Genomic DNA, 24,021 nt, shown 5'->3' with positions numbered 1-24,021 from the left:
AAAAAAAAAAAAAAAGAAATATAATTAATCAAGATAAAACGTAGCTGGGTGTGGTGGCTGACACCTGTAATCCCCAGCAGTTTGGGAGGGGGAGGCGGGAAGATTGCTTGAAGCCAGGAGTTCGAAACTGGGCCACCAAGTAAGACCCCAACTCAACAAAAACTTTTTAAAAATTAGATGGGCATCCATCTAATGGATTACTCACACCTGTAATACCAGCACTTTGGGAGGCTGAGGCGGGTGGATCACCTGAGGTCAGGAGTTCGAGACCAGCCTGGCCAGCATGGTGAAACCCCCGTCTTTACTAAAAATACAAAAATTAGCTGGGGGTAGTGGTTCACCCCTGTAATCCCAGCTACTGAGGAGGCTGAGCCAGGAGAATTGCTTGAACCCGGGAGGCGGAGGTCACAGTGAGCAGAGATCGTGCCACTGCACTGCAGCCTGGGCGACAGAGCGAGACTCTGTCTCCAAAACAAAACAAAACAACAACAACAACAACAAACAAACCATGAACTAGAAGATAAAAGTTTTAGTGAGGTAGTTTTTAGCTCTGTGATGAGCTCTACTAGTTTAGGTATCCTTATGAAATGCATTGGGTAGAAAACTGAGGGAAAGGATTTCTGTATTGGGCATGAAGTTGACCTGTATCTCATAATGGGTGTTTTGGAGTGTTTTCTATGTTCTTTCTAGGCACTGTTCTAAAGGTTTTTTATGTGTTAACTCTTTTTTTTTTTTAATTGATATATCATAGTTATACATATTTTGGGGGTACATGTGATATTTTGATACATGTACATAGTGATCAAAGCAGGATAATTGGGCTATTCATTATATCAGACATTCTTTGTGTTGGGAATGTTACAGTTCTTTTCTTCTGGTTGTTTTGAATATACAATAAATTACTGTTAATTATCATTTCCCTACTCTACTATCAAATACTAGAACTTATTCCTTTTAACTGTATTTTTGTATCAACTTTTCTTCATACCTCCTTCCCCATTCCCAGCTTATCCTAACCAGCATTCTACTCTCTACCTCCATGATATCCACTTTTTAAACTCCCACATATGAGAGAGAATGTGCAATATTTATCTTTCTGTGCCTGGCTTATTTCATTTAACGTAGTGACCTTCACTTCTATACATGCTGTTGCAAATGGCAGGCTTTCATTCTTTTTTATGGCTGAATGGTATTCCATTGTGTATATGTACTGTATTTTCTGTATTCATCTGTTGATGAACACTTGAGTTGATTCTGTATCTTGGCTATTGTGGATAATGCTGCAGTAAACCTGGGAGTGCAGGTATCTTTTTGGTATGCTGATTTCCTTTCTCTTGGATATATACTCAGCAGTGGAATTGCTGGATATGGTAATTCTATTTTTAGTGTTTTGTTGTTGTTTGTTTGTTTTTTGAGACAGGGTCTCATTCTGTCACCCAGACTGGAGTGCAGTGGCACAGTCATGGCTCTTTGCAGCATCAACCTCCTGGGCTCAAGTGATCCTCCCTAGTAGCTGTGACCACAGGCATACACCACTATGCCAGGCTAATTTTTTTGTTTTTTAAGTTTTTGTAGAGACAGGGTCTCCCTATGTTGTCCAGGTTGGTCTGCAAGTCCTGGGCTCAAGCAATCTTCCTGCGTCTGCCTCCTCAAACGCTGGGATTACAAATGTGAGCCACCACATACAGCCTATTTTTAGCTTTTTTTTTTTTTTTTTTTTTTTTTGAGGAACCTCCATAGTGTTCTCTGTAGTGGCTGTAGTACTTCACATTCCCACCAACAGCGTGAGGGTTCCCTTTCCTCCACATCCTCATAAGCATCTGTTATTTTTTGTCTTTTTGATAATAGTCATTTTAACTGGGGTGAGATGATACCCCACTGCGGTTTTTATTTACATTTCCTTGATGATTAGTAATGTTGCATTTTTTTCATAATACTTTTTGGCCATTTGTATGTCTTCTTTTGAGAAATGTTTATTCAGGTGTTTTGCTCATTTTAAAAATGGAGTTATTTGGTTTTATTTTGCTATTGAGTTGAGTTCCTTATGTATTCTGGATATTAATCCCTTGTCAGATGGATATTTTGCAGGTGTTTTCTCCTGTTCTGTGGGTTATCTCTTCATACTGTTGATTATTTCTTTTGCTGTGCAGAAGCTTTTTAGCTTGATATAATCTCTTTTGTCAATTTTTGCTTTTGTTGCCTGTCTTTTTTTGTTTGTTTGTTTTTGAGATGGAGTCTCGCTTTGTTGCCCAGGCTGGAGTGCCATGGCGTGATCTCGACTCACTGCAAGCTCTGCCTCCTGGGTTCACGCCATTCTCCTGCCTCAGTCTCCCGAGTAGCTGGGACTACAGGCGCATGCCACCACGCCCCACTAATTATTTTGTATTTTTAGTAGAGATGGGGTTTCACCGTGTTAGCCAAGAAGGTCTCGATCTCCTGACCTCATGATCTGCCTGCCTTGGCCTCCCAAAGTGCTGGGATTACAGGTGTGAGCCACCGCGCCCAGCCCAGGCTAGTGTCTTAGAGCATTTTCCCAGTGCTTTTTTCTAGTAGTTTCATAGTCTCAGGTCTCACGCTTAAGCCTTTAATTCATTTTCAGTTGATTTTTGTATAGCGTGAGAGATGGGGGTCTGGTTTCATTCTTTTGCATATGGTTATCGAGTTTTCCCATCACCATTTATTAAAGAAACTGCCCTTTCCCCAGTGTATGTTCTTGGTGCTTTTTTGGAAAATGAGTTGGCTATGTATAGATTTCTGTGCTCTCTATTTTGCATTAACTCTTAATCCTAAGAACAACTTTATGAGATTGGGAATCATGATCACCTCCATTTTACAGCTGAAAAAACTGAGGCACAAAGAGGTTAAGTTACTCGCCCAAGGTTACAGGGCTAGTAAGTAGTAGAATTAAAATGGAGAACAAGGCAGTCTAGGTCTAGGAGTACATGCTTTTAACTCCTTCATTACCAACCAACTCTGGAAGTCTGTAAGAGGTAAAAACCATTTTATTCTACTTATTTTTCCTAACTTTGATATTATGTATGTGTAATGTTAAGGATGGATAAATGAATTAGAAAGCTTTTACTTAAAGTGACAGAAAATTATTGCTCTTAATATCAAATACAAATGTATTAAATATTTCTTCTTCAAATTACTGGAGAATGTTTGAAGAACTGCTTTGAAATAGGGAAAACTTATTATATTAATTCCCCTTGAACTTTACTTTGGAATGATTTAACAATATTTAGTGTGAAAAGGAGATAGTTTTCAGGGATGCTTAATACATTTACCCTTTACTTTAAAGATGATTTCAAGCTTTTTAGATCAGCAAGCCATCCTGTTTGTGGACACTGCTGATCGCCTGGCCTCGTTAGCTAGAGATGCTCTGGTCCATGCACGCCTGCCTAGTTTTGCCATCCCATATGCCATTGATGTACTGACTACTGGCTCTTACCCACGGCTGCCAACCTGCATTAGGGTAAGTGCTTTGCCCCCATGTTCCTAAAAACTAAAGGTTTTGCCTTTGGATTGGATTGTATTATTAAGTAGCCCAGCAAAAAACATTGTTAAAACAAACAGTATATATAGTTTGCTTTTTTCTCTATAACTAAAGTTGTACTTTTTTGAAATAAGTTGGGGCCAGATGTGAGTAGATATCAAAATGGGTGAAGGTTTTATTTTTTTTTTTCCCCAGGGGAGCGCGGATGTGCAGACATAACATCTATTTCAGATGTGAAAATGCTACATGCTAGTTGCTTTTTGAAAGTGTTTTAAACTTCTATTGTTTTGGTAGTTTACTGACCTGGTGCCATATTGTATTTTATACTTGTAAGAACTTGTGGAAGTTATCAAGTGATATTTAGTTGCTTTGTAAATAGAGCACAAAGGAGGTTATGTTGTATTATGATCTTAGCTAAATGACCGGAATCATTGTTGCTCTTATGCATGATAGTAATGGCCATTGTTTTTGGATGTAGACTGCAGAAATGTGTGTTGAGATTCTCTTAGGTAAAATACAAAAACACTGTATAAAAACAGGAAAAGATTTTTTTAAAAATCCCTTTTCGTACATTATTTAAAAATCACTTAAATTTTTTTGCAGGATAAAATTATTCCTCCAGACCCAATTACCAAAATTGAAAAACAAGCCACACTCCATCAGCTGAATCAGATTCTTAGACATCGGCTTGTAACCACAGATCTTCCTCCTCAGTTAGCAAATCTTACAGTTGGTATGTATCTGAAATTTATTTTTTTTTAAGACTTGATGGCCAGGTGCAGTGGCTCATGCCTGTAATCTTAGCACTTTGGGAGGCTGAGGCAGGCAGATCACTTGAGGTCAGGAGTTTGAGACCAGCCTGGCCAACATGGTGAAACTCCATCTCTACTAAAAATACAAAAATTAGCTGGGTGTGGTGGCACGCACCTGTAATCCCAGCTATTTGGGTGACTGAGGCATGATAATTGCTTGAACCTGGGAGGCAGAGGTTGCAGTGAGCCAAGGTTGCACCACTGTACTCCAGCCTGGGTGACAGAATTTGCATGTTAGAATATTTTCCTGAACAGCTTTTTGGGTTTTATTCAAAGAAATAGCATTGTGAAGATTTGACTGACAGTTTTTTTTTTTTTTTTTTTTGAGACAGAGTCTCGCTCTGCCGCCCAGGCTGGAGTGCAGTGGCCGGATCTCAGCTCACTGCAAGCTCCGCCTCCTGGGTTCACGCCATTCTCCTGCCTCAGCCTCCCGAGTAGCTGGGACTACAGGCGCCCGCCACCTCGCCTGGCTAGTTTTTTGTATTTTTTTAGTAGAGACGGGGTTTCTCCGTGTTAGCCAGGATAGTCTCGATCTCCTGACCTCGTGATCCGCCCGTCTCGGCCTCCCAAAGTGCCCCGGCCAACTGACAGTTTTATGGTGTTTGATTCTATGACTTGTCAGCCATATCATTTCTCTTTAGTACCCAGAAATACAGTGCTGGTATTTGCAGCTTGGGAGTAGGGCTGGAAAGAGAGAAGACTCCCCAGAGTTGAGCCTCAAGAAAATATTGTTCATTTATGTTACAAGAGTTGCCTTTCATTTCTTGACCTGGAAGCTGGCTACTTCTTATTCAGGAACCATTGAATTGTTGGAACCTTATGAAAGAACCTTCAATCTATTTAAAAATTTTTATAAGTAAGACTCAAAGTTCTAGGTCAGGGGGAAGATTCTCATTTTCTAGCCAAGTACACTTCTTTTTCTTCGTCTTTTTCTTCTAAAAGCAAATGGCCGGGTGAAGTTTCGTGTTGAAGGAGAATTTGAAGCCACCTTGACTGTGATGGGAGATGACCCTGATGTTCCATGGCGTCTTCTCAAGCTAGAAATTCTAGTTGAGGATAAGGAAACAGGAGGTAAATCATAAGTAGTGATTTAAATCATAAGTATTAATTTAAATGTTTGATATTTTTATATTATTGAAATATTCCCGGCTGGGGATGATGGCTCATGCTTGTAATCCCACTACTTTGGGAGGCCGAGGCAGGTGGATTGCTTGAGCTCAGGAGTTTGAGACCAGCCTGGACAATATAGCAAGACCCCATTTCTAAGAAAAATTTAAAAATTAACCAGGTGTGGTGTTGTGCTCCTATAGTCCCAGCTACTTGGGAGGCTGGGGTTGGGAGGTGGGAGGATCACCTGAGCCCAGGGAGGTTGAGGCTGCAATGAGCCATGATCACGCCACTGCACTCTAGCCTGGGTGACAGAGCAAGATCCTATCTCTAAAAAATATATATATATATGTATTCCTGCAAAATGATAAATGTGTGTAGCAATTTATCCTGTAATTTGAAGCAAGTTTTGTAACTGTAACTACCTATTGACCATGGAAGTTTCAGTGTTTCTCAGAGTACAATGTCAAGTTTCTGTAGATAATTTCAGTGCTTCTTAAAAAAATTCATTGTTATTATGTGCTTCCTTAGTTGGTATAGTGACACATTTGTACACCTATTTGATTAACTACCTTCTTTTCTTCTGCCAATGGAAGATGGGAGAGCTTTGGTTCATAGCATGCAAATCAGCTTCATCCATCAGCTGGTGCAGTCTAGGCTCTTTGCTGATGAGAAACCGCTTCAGGATATGTACAACTGCCTACGTATCCTTCTGAAATTTGAGACATGTATGTGTAAGGATTTTGTGGTACCTCTCCCACATTTTTCATTTGTCCTTAGTCTTGTACTGTAGCAGTCTACATTCCTTGCCCCCATCTCCTCCACCGTTTTTAGGGTGCAAATAGAGCTGGAGAACTGGCCACTGTGAAGAATAGTGATATGTTTATAATAAACCAAATTTAAAATTTTACTGTTGACTTTGCAGGTAAAAGCAAAAAGTGATTAGTTAAAAATAGTGTTGTTTGAGGTTGGGCGTGGTGGCTCACGCCTGTAATCCCAGCAGTTCGGGAGGCTGAGGCGGGTGTATCACTTGAGGTCAGGAGTTCAAGACCTGCCTGGCCACCATGGTGAAACCCCGTCTCTACTTAAAAAAAAAAACAAAAAACAAAAAAAAGCCTGTTGTGGTGGTGGGCACCTGTAATCCCAGCTACTAGGGAGCCTGAGACAGGAGAGTCACTTGAACCCAGGAAGCAGAGGTTGCAGTGAGCTGAGATCGTGCCACTGCACTCCAGCCTGGATGACAGAGCAAGACTCCGTCACACACAAGCAAAAAATAATAATAATAAAAAAGTACTGTTTGGTGAAAAAAATAGTACTATTTGGTCAATCCATGTTCTCTAAACTATGATGAATTAAGACACAACCCAGACTTTATGGTTTTATATTGGTTTAAAATTAAATATAAAACCTTTTTCTGAAATTATGCTATAAATTATAACACTTTTTAGGATGAGCCATTGGAGAAATAATCATTTCAGAAATTTTCTTCAGAAATTTTTCTCCAGTTTTTTAATAAGAGAGCCTTTCTTAAATGAAGTTTGCCTGTATTTGATTGACTGTTGGTGTAACATATTGATTTTACTTAACAACATCTATCAGATTCTTTCTGTTTATCACTTCAGTTAGAAGTGTTACATTCCCAAACTCTAATGTTAATCCGAGAACGGTGGGGAGACCTTGTACAGGTGGAAAGGTATCATGCTGGAAAGTGCCTCTCCCTCTCAGTTTGGAAGTAAGTAAAATCAGTTCTGGTAGGTTCGCGCTATGACTGTAAATACTCTTTTATTTCTGTTTTTCTCTCATACATCTGATTTAATATACTGTTGACCCTTGGACAACACAAGCTTGAATTGTGTGGGTCCACTTATATGCAGATCAATTTGCAAGATGTGAAACCTGCATATAGGGCCAACCTTCCCTGTACGTGGGTTCTGCTGGCTGACTGCAGAACTGACTGCAGGACATGAGTTTGCATGGATTTTGGTATTGGGACGGGAATCCTGGAGCCAGTCTTCTAAGTATACCAAGGAATGACTGTATACCAATAGCTATGCACCGCTAGTAAGATGCTTTTGTTTAGTAAGGTCCCATGGTGTTATGTAGACCACATAGGACATCCATAGTTGACACCTGTTGTAGAACATGTTTTAAATACATAGACGTTTACCTATTTGTACTAAGACATACTATTCTTAAAAAGTTTGAGAGGTTAGTTTACTCTGGACTTATACCAAATTGCTAAAAGACCATTAGGTTAGACTGTTGGATATCATTTTTAAAAACATACATGCTTACCACAGTTTTCCACTTTGAATTGTGCCTGTTAAAAACTTTTCTTTGGGAGAAAATCGGTATTGGACTGTTTACAACTCTCAATTCCCTGTTTGAACTTTATTTGATTCCTGTTTTTCTCCCGACCCCCGCATCTTATTATCCCAAATGACCACCATTTTCTGTAAAGGAGTCAGAGGTGAGTAGATACCACTTTGAAGACAGGTAGCTTTTGTTTTGGGGTTCTTTTTCGTGTGTGTATATGTTTTATTTTTAAATTATATGTCTTAATGCAATAAATCAAATATTGTATTGGATTACAGAATAGCTATCTTCCCATTATTATTCCCTCCACAAACACTGAGGGCCTGCCGTATTCCAGGCTCTGGCTAAACAGCACAATGGATTGTCTCTATTTTATTCTAGAAGTTAACAGACTGTGTTGAAAAAAATTCTTCATTTTTTTTTCTTTAGTCAACAGGTTCTTGGGAGAAAAACTGGAACAGCATCTGTTCACAAAGTTACAATTAAAATTGATGAGAATGATGTCTCCAAGCCTTTACAGATTTTTCATGATCCTCCTTTGCCAGCTTCTGATTCCAAATTAGTAGAAAGAGCCATGAAGGTAAAAGATCTCAATATATTTTAATATTGATTTAAATGAATGTAACTTACCATTTATCCTTAAACTCTTAGCATAAATTTTTAAAAATATCTAATTCTTCCTGAAACCTTTTATGAAACTTATTTTAAGTAAATGTTACACTTCTTACATTTGTTGTTTTTTAAAAAACATCTGATACTAAATATATAATTTTTGAGATATTTCATATTTTATAATTTAGATCAGATACCATTTTAATTTTAAGGTCTGGCATTAGAGCACCATAACTAATTTGTAATATCTTTGCCTATACTTACCAAAATGTTAACTATAGTTTTTAAGCTATCAATACCATGTAAGGTAATTTTTAACTCAATACCACGTTAGTTAATTTTTAACTTTAAGTTTGCTTTCTATTAGTGGTTAACACTTAATGTGATTCCAAAAGGAAATACTTTGAAGCACAGTAATCTACGGTTGGGCTTTTAGAGTAAAAATGTTTAAATTGCATGTATGAATATGTTGTTCTTATTTATGCAGATTGACCACTTATCAATAGAAAAACTCCTGATTGACAGTGTCCATGCAAGAGCTCATCAGAAGCTCCAAGAACTGAAGGCCATTCTTAGAGGCTTCAATGCCAATGAAAACTGTAGGTTCTTTTAAACTGACATTTGTTTTTCTTTTGTTTAAACTAGTATCCAGTTTTATTTGATGAGAATCTTAATATGACTTTTTCCTGATATTTTGCTTTTATTGTGGAAGCTGGTATTTCTGCATTTAACTTGTGATCTGCCAAACTTATCCTAATTTTTCCCTTATTACTTATTTAGCTTGGCCTCATTTTTGAAATATTTGTGTATTGGATTTCCTTAAAACTTTATGAAATGGGGCTGGGCATGGCGGCTCATGCCTGTAATACCAGCACTTTGGGAGGCCGAGATGTAAGGATCACTTGAGGCCAGGAGTTCTAGACAAGCCTGGGCAAAAAATGAGACCCCGTGTCTATTTACAAAATTTTTTAAATAAAAACTTTATGAAACATGAGCTAACAATTTAATATGAATGATTTTAAAACTTTTTTCTAGTGATAAAACAACATTCTAAATATTTATAATATACTTGTAAAATATGCCCCTTTGAGTGAAGCAGAATTCATCCCTTGTCTTTTTTTAAAAGTTTTAAAAATTATTAACAGAGTTCAAATAAGAAATGCAGGTGCATGGATATAGTGAAAAACCTTCCAAGTTTAATTACCTAGCGAGTATATTCAGAGCTTTGAGGGACAGTCATTTAGAAAGTGAACCCTTTCATTCTAGGAATATAGGTTCACAACATCATAATGAGCATATTTACTATCCCTGCCCCAATTGTTTTTGGCCATAATTACCTTGTGCCCGCAGTGCACAGTCTTTAATTAAGTTAGATGACGTAAGTGAAGTGCCTTATAAGTAGGAAGTCTTAATAGTGCTAGTAACGAAGGTACTGCCTTTTGTCATCACAGAGCCCAGCTCAACCCATTATACTTAAAAAAGCTGCTTCTTAGGTATGTACTAGTAACTCTGAATTAAAACCACTTTGACAGAAATAGATTTTTAAAAAATTGCCTGAAGGAAAGACAGAAAGTTAGAAAACGAAATGTGCATTTAGAATACATACTCATTCAAAGAAAGTGAAAAGATAGAAGTGAAAAAGGGGATCTAACATAAACCAAAGCATTAGCTTATATTTTTAAAGAGACTAAGGAGAGGGGCAGCCTAACTTAACAAAAATGCAAATATGGGCCTTATAAAAGAAATAAAGAATCTGCCAGAAATTTGGTGAATGTATTGGTTAGATATGTCTTGGGGGTGCCTGTCCATTAGCCCTATCAGGGTTTAACATTAGCTTCATCAGTACTTCATTATCTTAATTTAATTAAAAGCTTCATTAGAAGGCCCTCCCCTTTAATCCCGCAAGCAAAGATGTTAAATACAGACCTAAAAATTATGATTGGAAAGTATAATTGAAACTCTCACTGGAGTTAGAAAGGCTACTAACTACTGCCCCCTTTTGGTGTTTTTTTCTTAATAGCTTTATTGAGATATAATTCACATATAATTACCTCATTCGGTGGTTTTTACTGAAAGAGTTGTGCAACTATCACTGCAATTTGATTTTAGAACTTTTTTTTTTTTTGGAGATGGAGTCTTGCACTGTCGCCCAGGCTGGAGTGCAGTGGCGCGATCTCAGCTCACTGCAAGCTCCGCCTCCCGGGTTCACGCCATTCTCCTGCCTCAGTCTCCCGAGTAGCTGGGACTACAGGCACCCGCCACCGTGCCCGGCTAATTTTTTCTATTTTTAGTAGAGACAGGGTTTCACCATGTTAGCCAGGATGGTCTCGATCTCCTGACCTCGTGATCCGCCCGTCTCGGCCTCCCAAAGTGCTGGAATTACAGGCGTGAGCCACTGCGCCTGGCCGATTTTAGAACATTTTAATCATCCCAGAAAGAAACCGTGTACCCATTAGCAGTCACAACCCATTCACCCCTCTCCTTCCCTGTCTCCCTTCTGGCAATCACTAATCTACTTTCTACCTCTATAGATTTGCCTATTTGGACATTTCATATAAATGGAATCATAACGTGTGGTCTCTTACATACTGTTTTTAACACAATTTTTTTGAGGTTCACAGTATGTTTCAATACTTCATTCACTTTTATTGTCAAATAATCCATTGTATGGCTATACCATCTTTTGTTTATCCATTCATCGTTGAACATTGGGGTTGTTTTTCTTTTTTGGCTATTGTGGATAATGCTGCTATGAACATTCATGCCCAAGTTTTTGTGTGGACATAAGTTTTCATTTCTCTTGGCTGTACACCTAGGAGTGTAATGGCCGGGTCTTGTGGTAACTCTGTTTAACCTTTTGACGTGTTTAACACCACTTTACAATCTAACCAGCAATGTGGGAAGGTTTCATTTTGTCCATATCCTCACCAATACTTGTTATTGTTTGCATTCTTTTATGTGAGGATGCAGTTATCTCAGTAACATTTATTGAAGACTATTTTTTCCTATTTAATTGTCTTGTCACCCTTGTTGAAATTCCCCTTTTGTTCTCTCTTTTTTAAGAAATGGGGTCTCACTGTGTTGCCCAGGCTGGTCTTTATCTTAATCTGTCTGTCTGTCTATCTATCTATCTATCTATCTATCTATCTATCTATCTATCTATCTATCTATCTATCTATTTTAAGTCCATGGCCTGCTGAACAGGCTGGTCTTATGCTCCTGGGCTCAAGCAATCCTTCCGCATTGGCCTCCCAAAGTGGTGGGATTACAAGTGTGAACCACCATGTCCACCTCTTTTGTTCTTAAGGAAGAGTTTAAGTATTTTGCAATCTTAATTTTTCTAATTTTTCAAAACTTCATTTGTTGAGATTCCAGAAAATAGGGTGTGTGTAATCTTTTGATAGGCTCTGGTTTACTTTAATATCATCTGTAAACAAGGCTTAGTAAAAAGAGCAAAAACTTATAAGTTAAAAAATAGAAACAAAAAACTATGATTGCCAAGGGATAAATTACTTTGAAAAATAAACTCAAAGCATATGTTTACATAGGAATGGTTTTGTGTACTGTTCACCTAGGTTCTGAAGATTTCTAAAGAGAAGTCTTCAGAACTCAGGTGTAAAATTCCTTTTTGTAGAAATGTTAGAGATCTGAGGTCAGCTGTCTGCTCTTAAACAAGTCATTTACACTATTTGGGCCATTCTCCTCATCTGAAATTTGAGGATATTATAATAGTCCAGGCTCTTCCTAGATCTTAAAACTCTAGTAGGAATGTGCTACACCAGTGGTTTTCAAGCCCTAGGTGTTTTGTAGAGTCCTAGGTGTTAGAGAAGGGTGCCTTAGGGACTATAATTTGGAAGGAAGGGGGAAGCTTGCATGCGAGGTTGATCTCCTCAGTTCTGCTTTAATCAGGACAGTTCTAGAAATGAGGACTGCTAGAGGAAAAGGTCTGCCGACCCACCATTTTAGAGGGTGTGCTTTAACTTGTTTTTAAAATTCATGTGCATGCATTTATACTCTCCATGTAGTCTTACTTGATCCTTTTTTGATGGGTGATCATGCTTTATTAAGATCCCTACTGGAACCAGGGACTACATAGTCTATTCTTAGAATCCCTTAGTGCAGTCACCCTTAAATCAGCTGGCTTTTCTTTTAACACCTAACTGGAATAACCCAAGGAAATGAGTAGCTCAGAGAATGGAGCATTTCAAGGGAAGGCTAGGGGAAGGCATAGACTTCAGATTATGAGCAGCTCAGGTATGTGGTTTCGTGGGGGTAGAAATGGTTTAGGGGAGAGGAGGCAGGACTTTGGAGATAAGTTCCAAAAAGGCAGTGCAAGGCACTAAAGGTAACTTGAGATATGGCCCAGTTGGCAGCATTGCCTAACTCTTGAAAGCCAGGGTGCTGCTCCCTTGTGTTGTACTTGACCCTTCAGCGCTTGTAATCAGGGCATCCTGATCAGTTTGGAAGCTGTGAACCACACACAGCCATTCCTAACTGAGCTTAGTTGCTGCTCTTCACTCTTCACACTTTATATTACTGTCTGTTCATCCATTCCTCATCTTGTTCTCAATAAATGATAGAAATAAAAGGAGATATGTATGTGTTCTTGCGGGACGAAATAGCAGCAAGTCCTGTCATCTTACACTGCTTTTAATTCCCTCTTCTTTATTTTCTTTGCAAGTTTCCCCATTTTTGTATACCTAAAACCTGTTGCCTTTAAATGCTTTAGGGCATTATGTATTTTGTTTTCTGTAAAGAAAAATGGCATTGGTGGTCAAAAAATATGTACATCAATTTGTGTCTAAGTATTTCTTGTCTTTTGAACTGTGTTCTCTGTATTCTTTGATGCCCTATTTTTCTAAGAATACTCAATTGTGGTAATTAGATTGAAATTATAATCGTTGCCCCAATTCCCAGAACTAGTTTTGCTCCGTTGCCACACTTTAGAAATGATTTTGCTTTAGAGAATTCATTCCTACCCTGTCAGGAATTGTAACAGTATGGAAATGTTTCAAAAATCAGTAACTCTGTTTCACATTTGTAATAACTTTTTATTATGTTAACATAGTAAGTTCAGCAAAACATCACTGATTTGAACTAATTTGTCACATTGGTCTGAATTATATGGTAAAAGAAATTTTTGTTTTTGTCCTTTTTGTTCTGTTTTTTTCAGGTCAGAGTTCTGCTGGATTTGCATGTTAAACATTTTGTATACAAATATGTATTAGATGTACAGGTTGAGTATCCCTTATCTGAAATGCTTGAGACCAGAAGTATTTCAGATCTCGGATGTTTTTTTCAGGTTTGGAATATTTGCATTTATACTTACAGGTTGAGCATCCCAAATCTGAAAATCCGAAATCCAAAATGCTTCTTGAAGCATTTCCTTTGAGCATCATGTCAGCACTCAAAAAATTTTGGATTTTGGAGCATTTCAAATTTTGGAGTTTAGGATGCTCACCCTGTGCTTTAAAGCAATTTATTCTTCTCTAATTAAATATATCTTCTGCAATCTTTTACTTTATTAATTTGTTTGATAATTTGTTTGTGTAGACAGTACCAATGGTAATGTCACCCATTTGAATTATTGAAAATTTATAGTAAGAGGTTTTGGTTTGTTTCTTTGATTCAAAAGGAATATAGATAATACACATTTGTCGAACACTTTGCTTTTTAAAGCACTTTTACAGCCTTGTCATTTCTTGCTACTAACAACCTGTGGCATAGAGGGGAAGATGTTATTGTCCTTGTTTGACAAAGTAGCAGGCAGAAGCCACGCCTGGTGAAAAGCCTGCATCGCCACTCCCCTCTGCGCCTGCCACGTTACCTCTCCTTCCTGCACCTGCATCACCATTCCCCTCTGTATCTGCCTTTCTTTTTCTGTGCTGTATGTAGCTTCAGAGGAACTTGGTAACAAGAAGAGCATATTCCTTTTACAGCCCCTCAATCTGATCAGCACTTAGTGTGTTTTCAGTGTTTTGCTTGTTTACTGGATTTCATTATGTCACTTGCAGAGTTAAGAGAAAAGTTAATTGGGCCTGGTGGAAATACTATGAAACTCTAGATCAGGTATATTGTCAGCTTTGGGGATTTGTGTTTAGCAGTTGCCTATGTTCTTAATTCATCTGTGACTTGAAATGGAGTACACAAATGACCTGAAAAAAATTTTTCTTCCTGAATAATCAATAATGTTTATTACTTTTCAAGTGTTTCTTTAAACACATGGGCTCTAATTGCCAGAATATCTCTTTTTTTATGAAGAGTGGCATTGAAAATCATGCGGCCATGGAAGATATTTGTTCTGTTTCCAAACAACCAGTTTTCTTTCCATTATATAAGAGAGAAAATCCTTAAAAATTAATTAACTTATTAGTAATTACCAAGTGAAGGTAAAACTAGAACTCAGCTCACTGATGAAATTGAATTTTCACTATTTCAACCCTCTTTAAGAGATTTTGGATTTTTTTTGCTGCAGTATTTGAGACGGGCATGTTTGTTTCAAGTCACCTTGAAAATTACTTTCTTTTCTTTTTGAACTACTAACTGACATAATAATACTATTGCAAATTTTGCAAAATCATGTTTTTCCTCTAACATTTAGGATCCTTCAGTAGTTGGTTTGTTTGTACTCATTGATTGAGAAATAATTTTTCTGGAAATATTCAGATGGAAAAGTAATTTTTAATTCTTGATTGTTCAGCTTCCATAGAGACTGCACTCCCAGCTCTTGTTGTTCCCATCTTGGAGCCCTGTGGTAATTCAGAGTGTCTGCACATTTTTGTAGATTTGCATTCTGGAATGTTTCAATTGATGCTTTATGGACTTGGTAAGTTACTAAATGATACAGTCATTCAATGTAAGAAAAATTATTTTTAACAAAAATGAAATAAACATTTTCTGTCATTAGGTATTAGAAAGAATGGTATCTGTAGTGTCGAAAGTGGGTATGGAAACAGTAACTCTGGCTGATGTCAGTTCCTCAGGGCTGTTTTAACTCTACTTTGGATTTTCTTGTAGCAGATGTTAAACTTCCCAGTATAAAGCATATTCATGTTTCCTTATGTAAAATAATGTTGATGGCTGCTGTTTTTTAGGTTAACTTATCTGTCCCAATAGCTCAGTTTCTATTTTACCACTGGGTGACATGGAAATTACAACAAGGAATTCTAATGTCATTTGTGACTGAAGAACATTTTTATTACAGTAGAAACATCTAAGATGACTTGAGGTACAGAATCCTGGAGGAAAGGATTTTTTTTTTTCTGCCCTAAACACAGTAGAAATTAAACTTTGATTTCTTACTTGTTCTGCTACTGAGTTGGTGTTCTGAAATGATGAAATAAGAATTTAGTGTTTTTGTATTGCTACTGGACAGTGTTCTTGAATATATTAGGATATCTGCTATTTGAAATTAATATTCAACTAGAAAGGTTGAAAATAAAGGACTTTCTGGTTATATTTTATAGCCATAGATTTTTTTCTATGGGCTGCTCATGGAAAACTGAACTAATTACTTTGAATGACATCACATTTATGATGGCTAAATGACGCATTTATGAATTACTTTAACTGTGGATTCCAAATAAGGCAAATGTTATTTGTTCTTAAAAACTTATATTTAACTGTTTTCCTGATTATTAACATAGTACATACTCATAAATAAAAAACTTAAACACACAAAAATTAGAAAAGCAACAGAAAATAGTTTTTTAGGGATGTATGCTTGTCTTAGCAGCTCAGGCTGCCATAACAAAATATCATAGACTAGGTGGCTTAAACAACAGAAATTTATTTTGTCATAGTTCTGGAGGCCAGAAATTCAAGATCAAGGTGTCAGCGTGGTTGATTTCTGATGAGAGCTCTCTTTCTAGCTTGTATGTAGACAGCTGCCTTCTTGCTGTGTCTTCACATGGCTGAGAGAGCAACTTCTCTGGCCTCCGTTCTTATAAGTCTACTAATGATCCTTCATGAAGTCCCTACATTCATGACCTCATTTAAACCTAATTGCCTCCCAAAGACCCCTTCTCCAAATACCATCACACTGAGGATTAGGGGTTCTTGGATATGGATCTTGGGGGGACATAGTTGACCCCATAGCAATGCTTTTCTAATTTTTTCTATACTTTGTCCCCATTAATCAAAATCATTTTGTATCTTGCTTTTTTTGCTCATTATTTACTAGCATTTTCTACTGTCATTAAAAATTCTAACTGACTTAATTTGTAAGCTGATCTTCAGCCAACAGCTCTTGCATATGCGAGAGATCATTTGCGTTTCATAAGTAAACATTTCAGTGGAGTTTTTGATTTTATGATTTTTAAGGTTCTAAGTCTAGTAATACTACGAGTTTTAAATACTTATAATTTAAAAATACTGATTAAGTAGACTAAGAGTTTGGGGAATTAAAATATAGGCAAAAAATGGATTCATGTATTTGTTACTTGTTCTTTCTGCCAATGTACATTTGCTATTAATTAGTTGTCGTATCTATAATGCTGCCTAAATGTTAAAGAGGGAAAACAAACTAGGTTGGCTAATTTCTCATGATACATTTAGTTTAATTTTTCTCTGACTCAAAAACAACATAATTTTCTGCCTTAAACAATAATTTTCATTTGTTTTGTACTACTTAGATAAAGGTTTTGTTTCCCATGTAAGCAGTTAATTAATGAAGTGCTTTATTCTGTAGACCAGGCCACTCTGGATGACATGGAGAAGTCTGTGAATGATGATATGAAACGAATCATACCCTGGATTCAGCAACTTAAGTAAGCTTATTTATGTAGTTCAAGACTAAAAATGGAAACTTATTTTGACAAGATGTTTTCTTCTCCATCATTACTCTTGGTCAGTCACTGTCCTTAAGGTTTATGACATGAAACTTAAGTGCCTTTTGGTACCTTAGAATCTAAATTATCTTGAAATAGTTCCAAGATGTCAGTTTCTCATATCAAATTCTCCTCTAGAGCAAATATAGGTGTGAAGGGCATAACACTCAACTTTCATCCCTTACCACATTTTCTTCTGTACAAGCACTTTACAAATCACTTACACAATGAATTTTATTGTATCAAGTGTTCTCTGTAATAAAGTCCTATTTGTTCTTATCCAGGGTAATCGTCGTGGTTGACTACCAACTGACACTTTCAAAATAGTCATTTCTGCTTCTTGAACACTGTCATTCAATTTGGCTCAAAATCCTTTAAATGCTTCACACTGTTAAAGTAAATAAAATTGAAAATGGAGCTAGATATAATTCTGTGGAGTTTCATTACCACTCTGGTACACAAAGGTACCCTTATAGCAACTCTAACAAACTCTTTCTTAAAATTAATAAAACAAAATTCCAAAGGCTAAAAAAAAATTCAGAGACTAAAACCAAAACTGGCAAATGGAGAAGGCAGTATAGGGGGCAGGGGGGGCTTATCTAAAGAAAAGACTATAAAGTGGGATCTATTGTTCTTATAATCTTTTAGCCTCTGCCCTTCCCTGTAGCCAATATTTGAAAAATTCAATATAACCAAGTAATGTTTTCATTAACAGGGTATTTTTTTTTTTTCTTTTGAGACAGGGTTTTGCTTTGTTGCCACCCAGGCTGGAGTAAAGTACAATAGCTTGATCTTAGCTCACTGCAACCTCTGCCTTCCAGGCTTAAGCGATTCTTCTACCTCAGCCTCCTAAGTAGCTGGGACCACAGGCGCATACCACCATGCCTAGCCAATTTTTGTTTTCAGGGATTTTTTTTGGTTTTTTTTTGAGACAGTCTCACTCTGTTGCCCAGGCTGGAGTGCAGTGGCGTTATCTCGGCTTACTGCAACCTCTGCCTCCCGGGTTCAAGGGATTCTCCTGCCTCAGCCTCCCGAATGACTGGGATTACAGGTGTGTGCCACCATGCCAAACTAATTTTTTGTATTTTTAGTAGAGACAGAGTTTCACCATGTTGGCCAGGCTGGTCTCAAACTCCTGACCTCAGGTGTGATGTGCCTGCCTTGGCCTCCCAAAGTGCTGGGATTACAGGCATGAGCCACCGTGCCCAGCCCAGGGCATGATTTTTAAAGCCAGTAGATAGATAATATTATGTGAGCCTTTTTTTTTTGAGCAGCTATTTAGTTTATCTGTATGTGAAAAAAAAAATCAGTCATTAATCTGGGTAGTGATTTCTAAAACTTTTAGTGTTTTAGCATCATTTTGCATTTTGGCTAAATAAGCAAGGTTTAAATATCCTAACATGCTTAATAATTCACATCTTGCATAACTTGAGGTTGTTTATCTGGCAGTTCTAGCTGCTCAAAATATAAACTAAAACCAGAAAGCTCAGTCCCAGAAGCCTTTAACTTACCAAATGTGTGCCTGTACGTAAACTTACATAATTTATTTATAAGAAAAGTCCCCTGATTGTCATTTATAATAGTGTTTCTCAAATGATCTGTGGGAATGACCAGTTTCTCACTAATCTATCATGGGACACTGATTTTTTGAAATAACTTTATTGAGGTATAATTTACATACCATAAAAATGCACCCATTTTAAGTGTGCAATTCAATGATTTGTTGTAAATTTACTGACTTTTGCAACCATCACCACAATCCACTTTTAGAACATGTAGGACATTTCCATCACCCCAAAGAAATGTCCATTTATAGTTAACCATTCCCAACCTCAGAAAACTGTGAATCCACTTTCTATTTGCCTTTTCTGGTCATTTCATATAAAGTAGAATCAAAATATGCTGTCTTTTGTGACTGGCTTCTTTCACTTAGCATAATGTTTTCAAGGTTCATCCATATTGTAGCATATATCAGTACTTCATTCCTTTTTACGACTGAATAATATTTCACTGTATGGATATACCACATTTGGTTTATCCATTCATCAATTGATGAACATTTGGGTTGTTTCCACTTTTTGGTTATTATGCATAATGATGCCATGAACATTCATGTGTAAGTCTGTATGTGGACTTATGTTTTCTTTTCTCTTGGAGTGGCACCAAGGAGTGGAACTGCTAGGGCGTACAGTAATTTGTTTAGCTTTTAAAAGAAAATGCCAAACTGTTTTCCAGAATGACTGTGCCATTTTACAACCCCATCAGTAATGTTGGGAGAATTTCCATTTCTCTACATCCTTGCCAACAATTGTTACTGTCTTTGAATATAGACATCCTAATGAGTATGAAGAAGTATCTCATTGTAATTTTGATTTGTATTTCCCTAATAATGATGTTGAGCATCTGTTTGTTCATGTGATTACTTTTTTAAATAATGTGCAATAAAAATGCATTCTAGGAAAAAAGAAATGAAAGAACATGTACAAGATATAAGCCCCAGTGTTTTTTTTATTAGAATCAACAGATAAAGTTACACTTCACTAAATATAATCGGAACAAACATAGGAAAAAAGAAAATTATAGAAACTGTGTACATTTTTCCTTGAAAGTGTACACACACGCAATTAATATAGAAAGTCACTTAGACTCAAGTTTTTTGTCCCACAGAATCATAACAAATAGTGAAGAGTGAGATAGCAATTTCAGATCGACTTTGAAAAGACCACCTGGTATATCAGTAGTTAGAATTTTTAATGTGACACATGAGCTTGTTTCTTGTTTGTAATAACTTGTCTGTGTTAGATTGATGATCATGCTAATCATGAGAGATGTTTCTCATGTTTTCCTTTTAATAACATACATAGTAGAGATATTCTCACAAAGCTATGTTGATGGAAATCAAAGTAGAGATTTGAAAGAAATTTTAGCAAGTTCAGGATATTCATTTTTAATTTTTATTCAAAATGGAGCAAGTGATGGTATATTTTCAGAATTTATCTTCATTCCTTCATCAGTAACCAATTCTTGCATTTGATCCGTAAAGTTGTAGTTAAATTTTTCTTTCAATGAAAAAAACAAAATGGTTTCCAGAACAGTTGACAAACTACCCTTAAAATGTCATATATTATAACGTGGTTTTACTGCACATGACTGGTATACAGTTTGTACCACATGCAACTTGCCACACAAATGTATCAGCACCCAAACTGGTCTTTGCCCTATTCATCAAGGCAAGGCTGCTGATATGAGCTGGGATGTTGTGGCATTGTTATGCTGCTGTGAAAATTCTTATTTTCTGTAGTTTCATTATGCATCAGTGGAGTTTGTGAACCAGCCATTTTATCCCTTTTTTACATATTATATAGTATCCTAGTTTCAAGGATAGATAATCGCATACAAGGAATAAGAGGAGTACTATATTAAAAACATCAGTGAAATCTGGCAGCTTACCTGAAAGGGACGTGGGAGCAAAGGTAGTTAATACTACTGGGACCTGCTAGGTATACTACACACTTCACACATACACAATTTAAAAACTGGGGCTATATAAAGAATGTTGAGATTAGTTGGTGCTGTCTTTAAACTATAGGAAATCTGTCACCCTTATAATAAACTAATACAGTATCTCATCCTTATAGTTAATTCTACCTTATAACTAAGATCATTCACATTGTGGTGTAAACTTCTTAAACTAAAACTAGAATTGACGGTCTAATGCAAAACTATGAAGAAATGATTTGTCATTATGGCCATGTGTCCTTTTATTAGTTCAGTTAAATTTCAATTAATTGTTTTTTTAATGGTCTTTAATCATTCATAAATCGATAGCACACAGATAATCAGAAAAGTCTGAGATTTGATGTGGATTATCACTTTTAAATTCAGGTTTTGGCTTGGACAGCAGCGTTGCAAGCAGTCTATAAAACATCTGCCTACGATAAGCAGTGAAACATTGCAGCTTTCTAATTACTCAACTCATCCTATTGGAAACCTTTCTAAGAATAAACTGTTCATTAAACTTACCCGCCTTCCACAGTACTACATTGTAAGTATGCAAAGGAGTGATTTGGAGTGATCAAGTTTAGTAATTCTCTTAGAATCTTAAATGACTTATTGTTTAACTTGCCAATGAATTTTATTGGATATTTGACTTTCATATAGTGATTCTCAACCCAGGGGGTTAGAATGGGGGAGAGAGGAATGTCATGTCTCAGTTGGGGAACATAAGGTATAACCCCATCCCTCACTCTAGGGTCTGTCCTATCATGAGGCCTAGTCTTTGATTGCAATGAGACATCTCTGTAAGAATAAAAAATTTGAGAGCAATTCCTGTAAAGGTCTGGTGATGTTTTGATGTCAGATAAAGTTGTTTGACTTGAATATTAACTTGTGTAGTGAAACCTTTCAAATATGGACTGGCTGAATTAGCTTTATTTTTTCATCCTTCATTGATTGAAGGCATCATTCATTTTATTGAGTATGTGTTCCTTTTAGTGCACAGTGAGGTCCTCTCTTACTCCTTTTTCACTGTTTCTGTATGTTTTCTAGTTTCTGTATTTTTGAATTAGTTAAAATTTGCAATAATTTGAAATATGAGCTCATTTTGAATATATTTTCCTGCTTGTTGAAATTTCTGGCCGGGTGTGGTGGCTCACACCTGTAATCCCAGCACTTGGGAGGCCGAGGCAGGCAGATCACGAAGTCAGGAGATGGAGACCATCCTGGCTAACACGATGAAACCCCGTCTCTACTAAAAATACAAAAACAAAAAATTAGCCAGGCATGGTGGTGGGCGCCTGTAGTCCCAGCTACTTGGGAGGCTGAGGCAGGAGAATGGTGTAAACCCGAGAGGCGGAGCTTGTAGTGAGCTGAGATCCAGCCACTGCACTCCAGCTTGGGCCACAGAGCGAGACTCCGTCTCAAAAAAAAAAAGACAAAAAAAAAAAACAAAACTAACACTTTGGGAGGCTGAGGCAGGAGGATCACTTGAGCCCAGACGTTTGAGATCAGCTTAAGCAATATAGTGAGACCTCGTCTCTTACAAAAATAAAATAAAAAATAAAAATTTTAATTCAAGATTGTTGGTTGAAAGTAATGGGAGTGAACTTTTTAAGGTTTTGACCTGTACTTTTAAAAGATACTACTTTAAAAGGACACCATGTGTAGGCTAACATATCTTAAGCTCGGGATACTTATGTAGACTAATGAGTCTGTCATTGATCAGAATTTTACTTTTTTCTGAATTTTAAAACAGCAGCTGTAGAACTAGATTTGGCCCACAACAAAAGACTATTGTTTCAGTTCTCAGTGAGCTTGCTTGGTCTACATGTGAAATGATAATGCAGAATACATGCATCATAGCGAAACCCATGAACATACAAAGATCTCTTATAATCAGCCATGCACAAAATAAAATAAAAATGGTTATAATTTATTATTTTCTGACATTTAGCATCAACAAACAACCAGGCTTTAATGTCAGTGACCAGTGATCTATTATAAAGCAATAATTTGTTTCACATGGTTTAGACCAAAATTGAATGTAGATTACTCCTCGTCCTCTAGATTTATCACTTAGGGGTGATATGTTCATGGAAGTGGAAAGAACTACTACCATGGACATTAAGAAGAACAGAGGAAAGTCTTGCTGCAATTGATCTCCCTTTAAATGTCTTTCTGCCATTTTACCTTTCTTTTTTGGTTAGCTTTATTAAGATATAATTTACATAAAGTAAAAATACAGACTTTTTAGCCTGAGTTCTGATAAATGCATACAGTTGTGTAGCCTCCATCTGAGGACACAGAGCAGATCCATTATACCCCAAAATTCCCTCACAATACCCCTTATGATCAGTCCCCTCCAACTAGTAATCACTGGCCTGTTTTCTGTCTCTATAGGTTTGCCTTTTCTGTCCAGTTTCTTTGACTCAGCATAATGCCTTTGACATTCATTTGTGTTGTTGTGTGTATAATAGTTTCTTCCTTTTGTTGCAGCGTAGCATTCCATGGTGTGGGAGTACCACAGTTTGTGTTTAATGAGTCACTCATTGAAGGACATTGGGGTTGTTTCCAGTTTGGGGCAATTGTGACTAAAGCTGTTAAACATTTGCATATAGATTTTTGTGTGTGCATAAGTTGTCATTTTTTATTTCATCTTGGATAAGTGACTAGGAGTGGGATTATTGGGTCATACGGTAAATGTGTGTTTAACTTTGTAGAAAACTGCAAGCTGTTTTCCAAAGTGATGCACTATTTTGCATTCCAGCCAGCAATGTATGAGAGTTCTAGTTGCTCCTCATTCTTACCAACAGTTAGTCATTAGAATTTTTAAAAAATATTAACCATTCTGATAGGTATGTAGTGGTGTCTTATCGTAGGCCTAATTTACACTGCCCTAATGGCTGAAGATGTTGAGCGTATTTTCATGTGCTCATCCTATCTTCTTTGGTGAAATGGCCATTTGACTTTTAATTTTAACATTTCCTGAGGTACCTCATCAGTGCGATGCTTTCCTGAAGAGTATGTGTGGGGAGGAGGGGTAGCAAGGGAGAAAGGAAGCAGGAAGAGAGATGGGAAAGAATGTGTGTTGGTCAGGAGCCTTTCCTAATGGCATTTATTTTTGTCACTAAAGTATTTAGGGACTTTTCTTAAATTTTAACTAGACCTTGGAAACAGTAAGCAGGTATGTAGGAAGAGCAAGGCCTCTGGAACCAAACTTCTGGAATCAAAGCATGAGTCCGTCACTTACTACATGTGTGACCTTGGGCAAGTAACTTGCTTTTTTTGTGCCTTAGTTTCCTCATCACAAAAATAAAGATAGGCTGGTTGCGATGGCTCATGCCTGTAATCC

The 24,021-nt window shown here is 37.0% G+C and overlaps 1 protein-coding gene across 1 annotated transcript in view; it reads left to right on the top strand.

Moving 5' to 3' along the window:
• Nucleotides 1-24,021, top strand: part of MED14 (mediator complex subunit 14) — an 87,998-nt gene that overhangs the window by 18,625 nt on the left and 45,352 nt on the right. Inside the window, exons 4-13 of the mRNA XM_011942295.1 lie at nt 3,302-3,475; nt 4,100-4,229; nt 5,251-5,379; nt 6,012-6,119; nt 7,015-7,147; nt 8,161-8,311; nt 8,831-8,942; nt 15,044-15,169; nt 17,033-17,111; nt 21,057-21,216. Coding sequence (XP_011797685.1) covers nt 3,302-3,475; nt 4,100-4,229; nt 5,251-5,379; nt 6,012-6,119; nt 7,015-7,147; nt 8,161-8,311; nt 8,831-8,942; nt 15,044-15,169; nt 17,033-17,111; nt 21,057-21,216 — 1,302 coding nt within the window. The remainder of the gene's footprint in view (nt 1-3,301; nt 3,476-4,099; nt 4,230-5,250; nt 5,380-6,011; nt 6,120-7,014; nt 7,148-8,160; nt 8,312-8,830; nt 8,943-15,043; nt 15,170-17,032; nt 17,112-21,056; nt 21,217-24,021) is intronic.

The sequence above is a fragment of the Colobus angolensis genome, unplaced genomic scaffold (genome assembly GCF_000951035.1).
Source record: "Colobus angolensis palliatus isolate OR3802 unplaced genomic scaffold, Cang.pa_1.0 Scaffold103, whole genome shotgun sequence".
Lineage (NCBI taxonomy): Eukaryota > Metazoa > Chordata > Mammalia > Primates > Cercopithecidae > Colobus > Colobus angolensis.
Note: the sequence above shows the minus strand (reverse complement) of the source record. Positions and strands in the feature narration are given on the sequence as shown.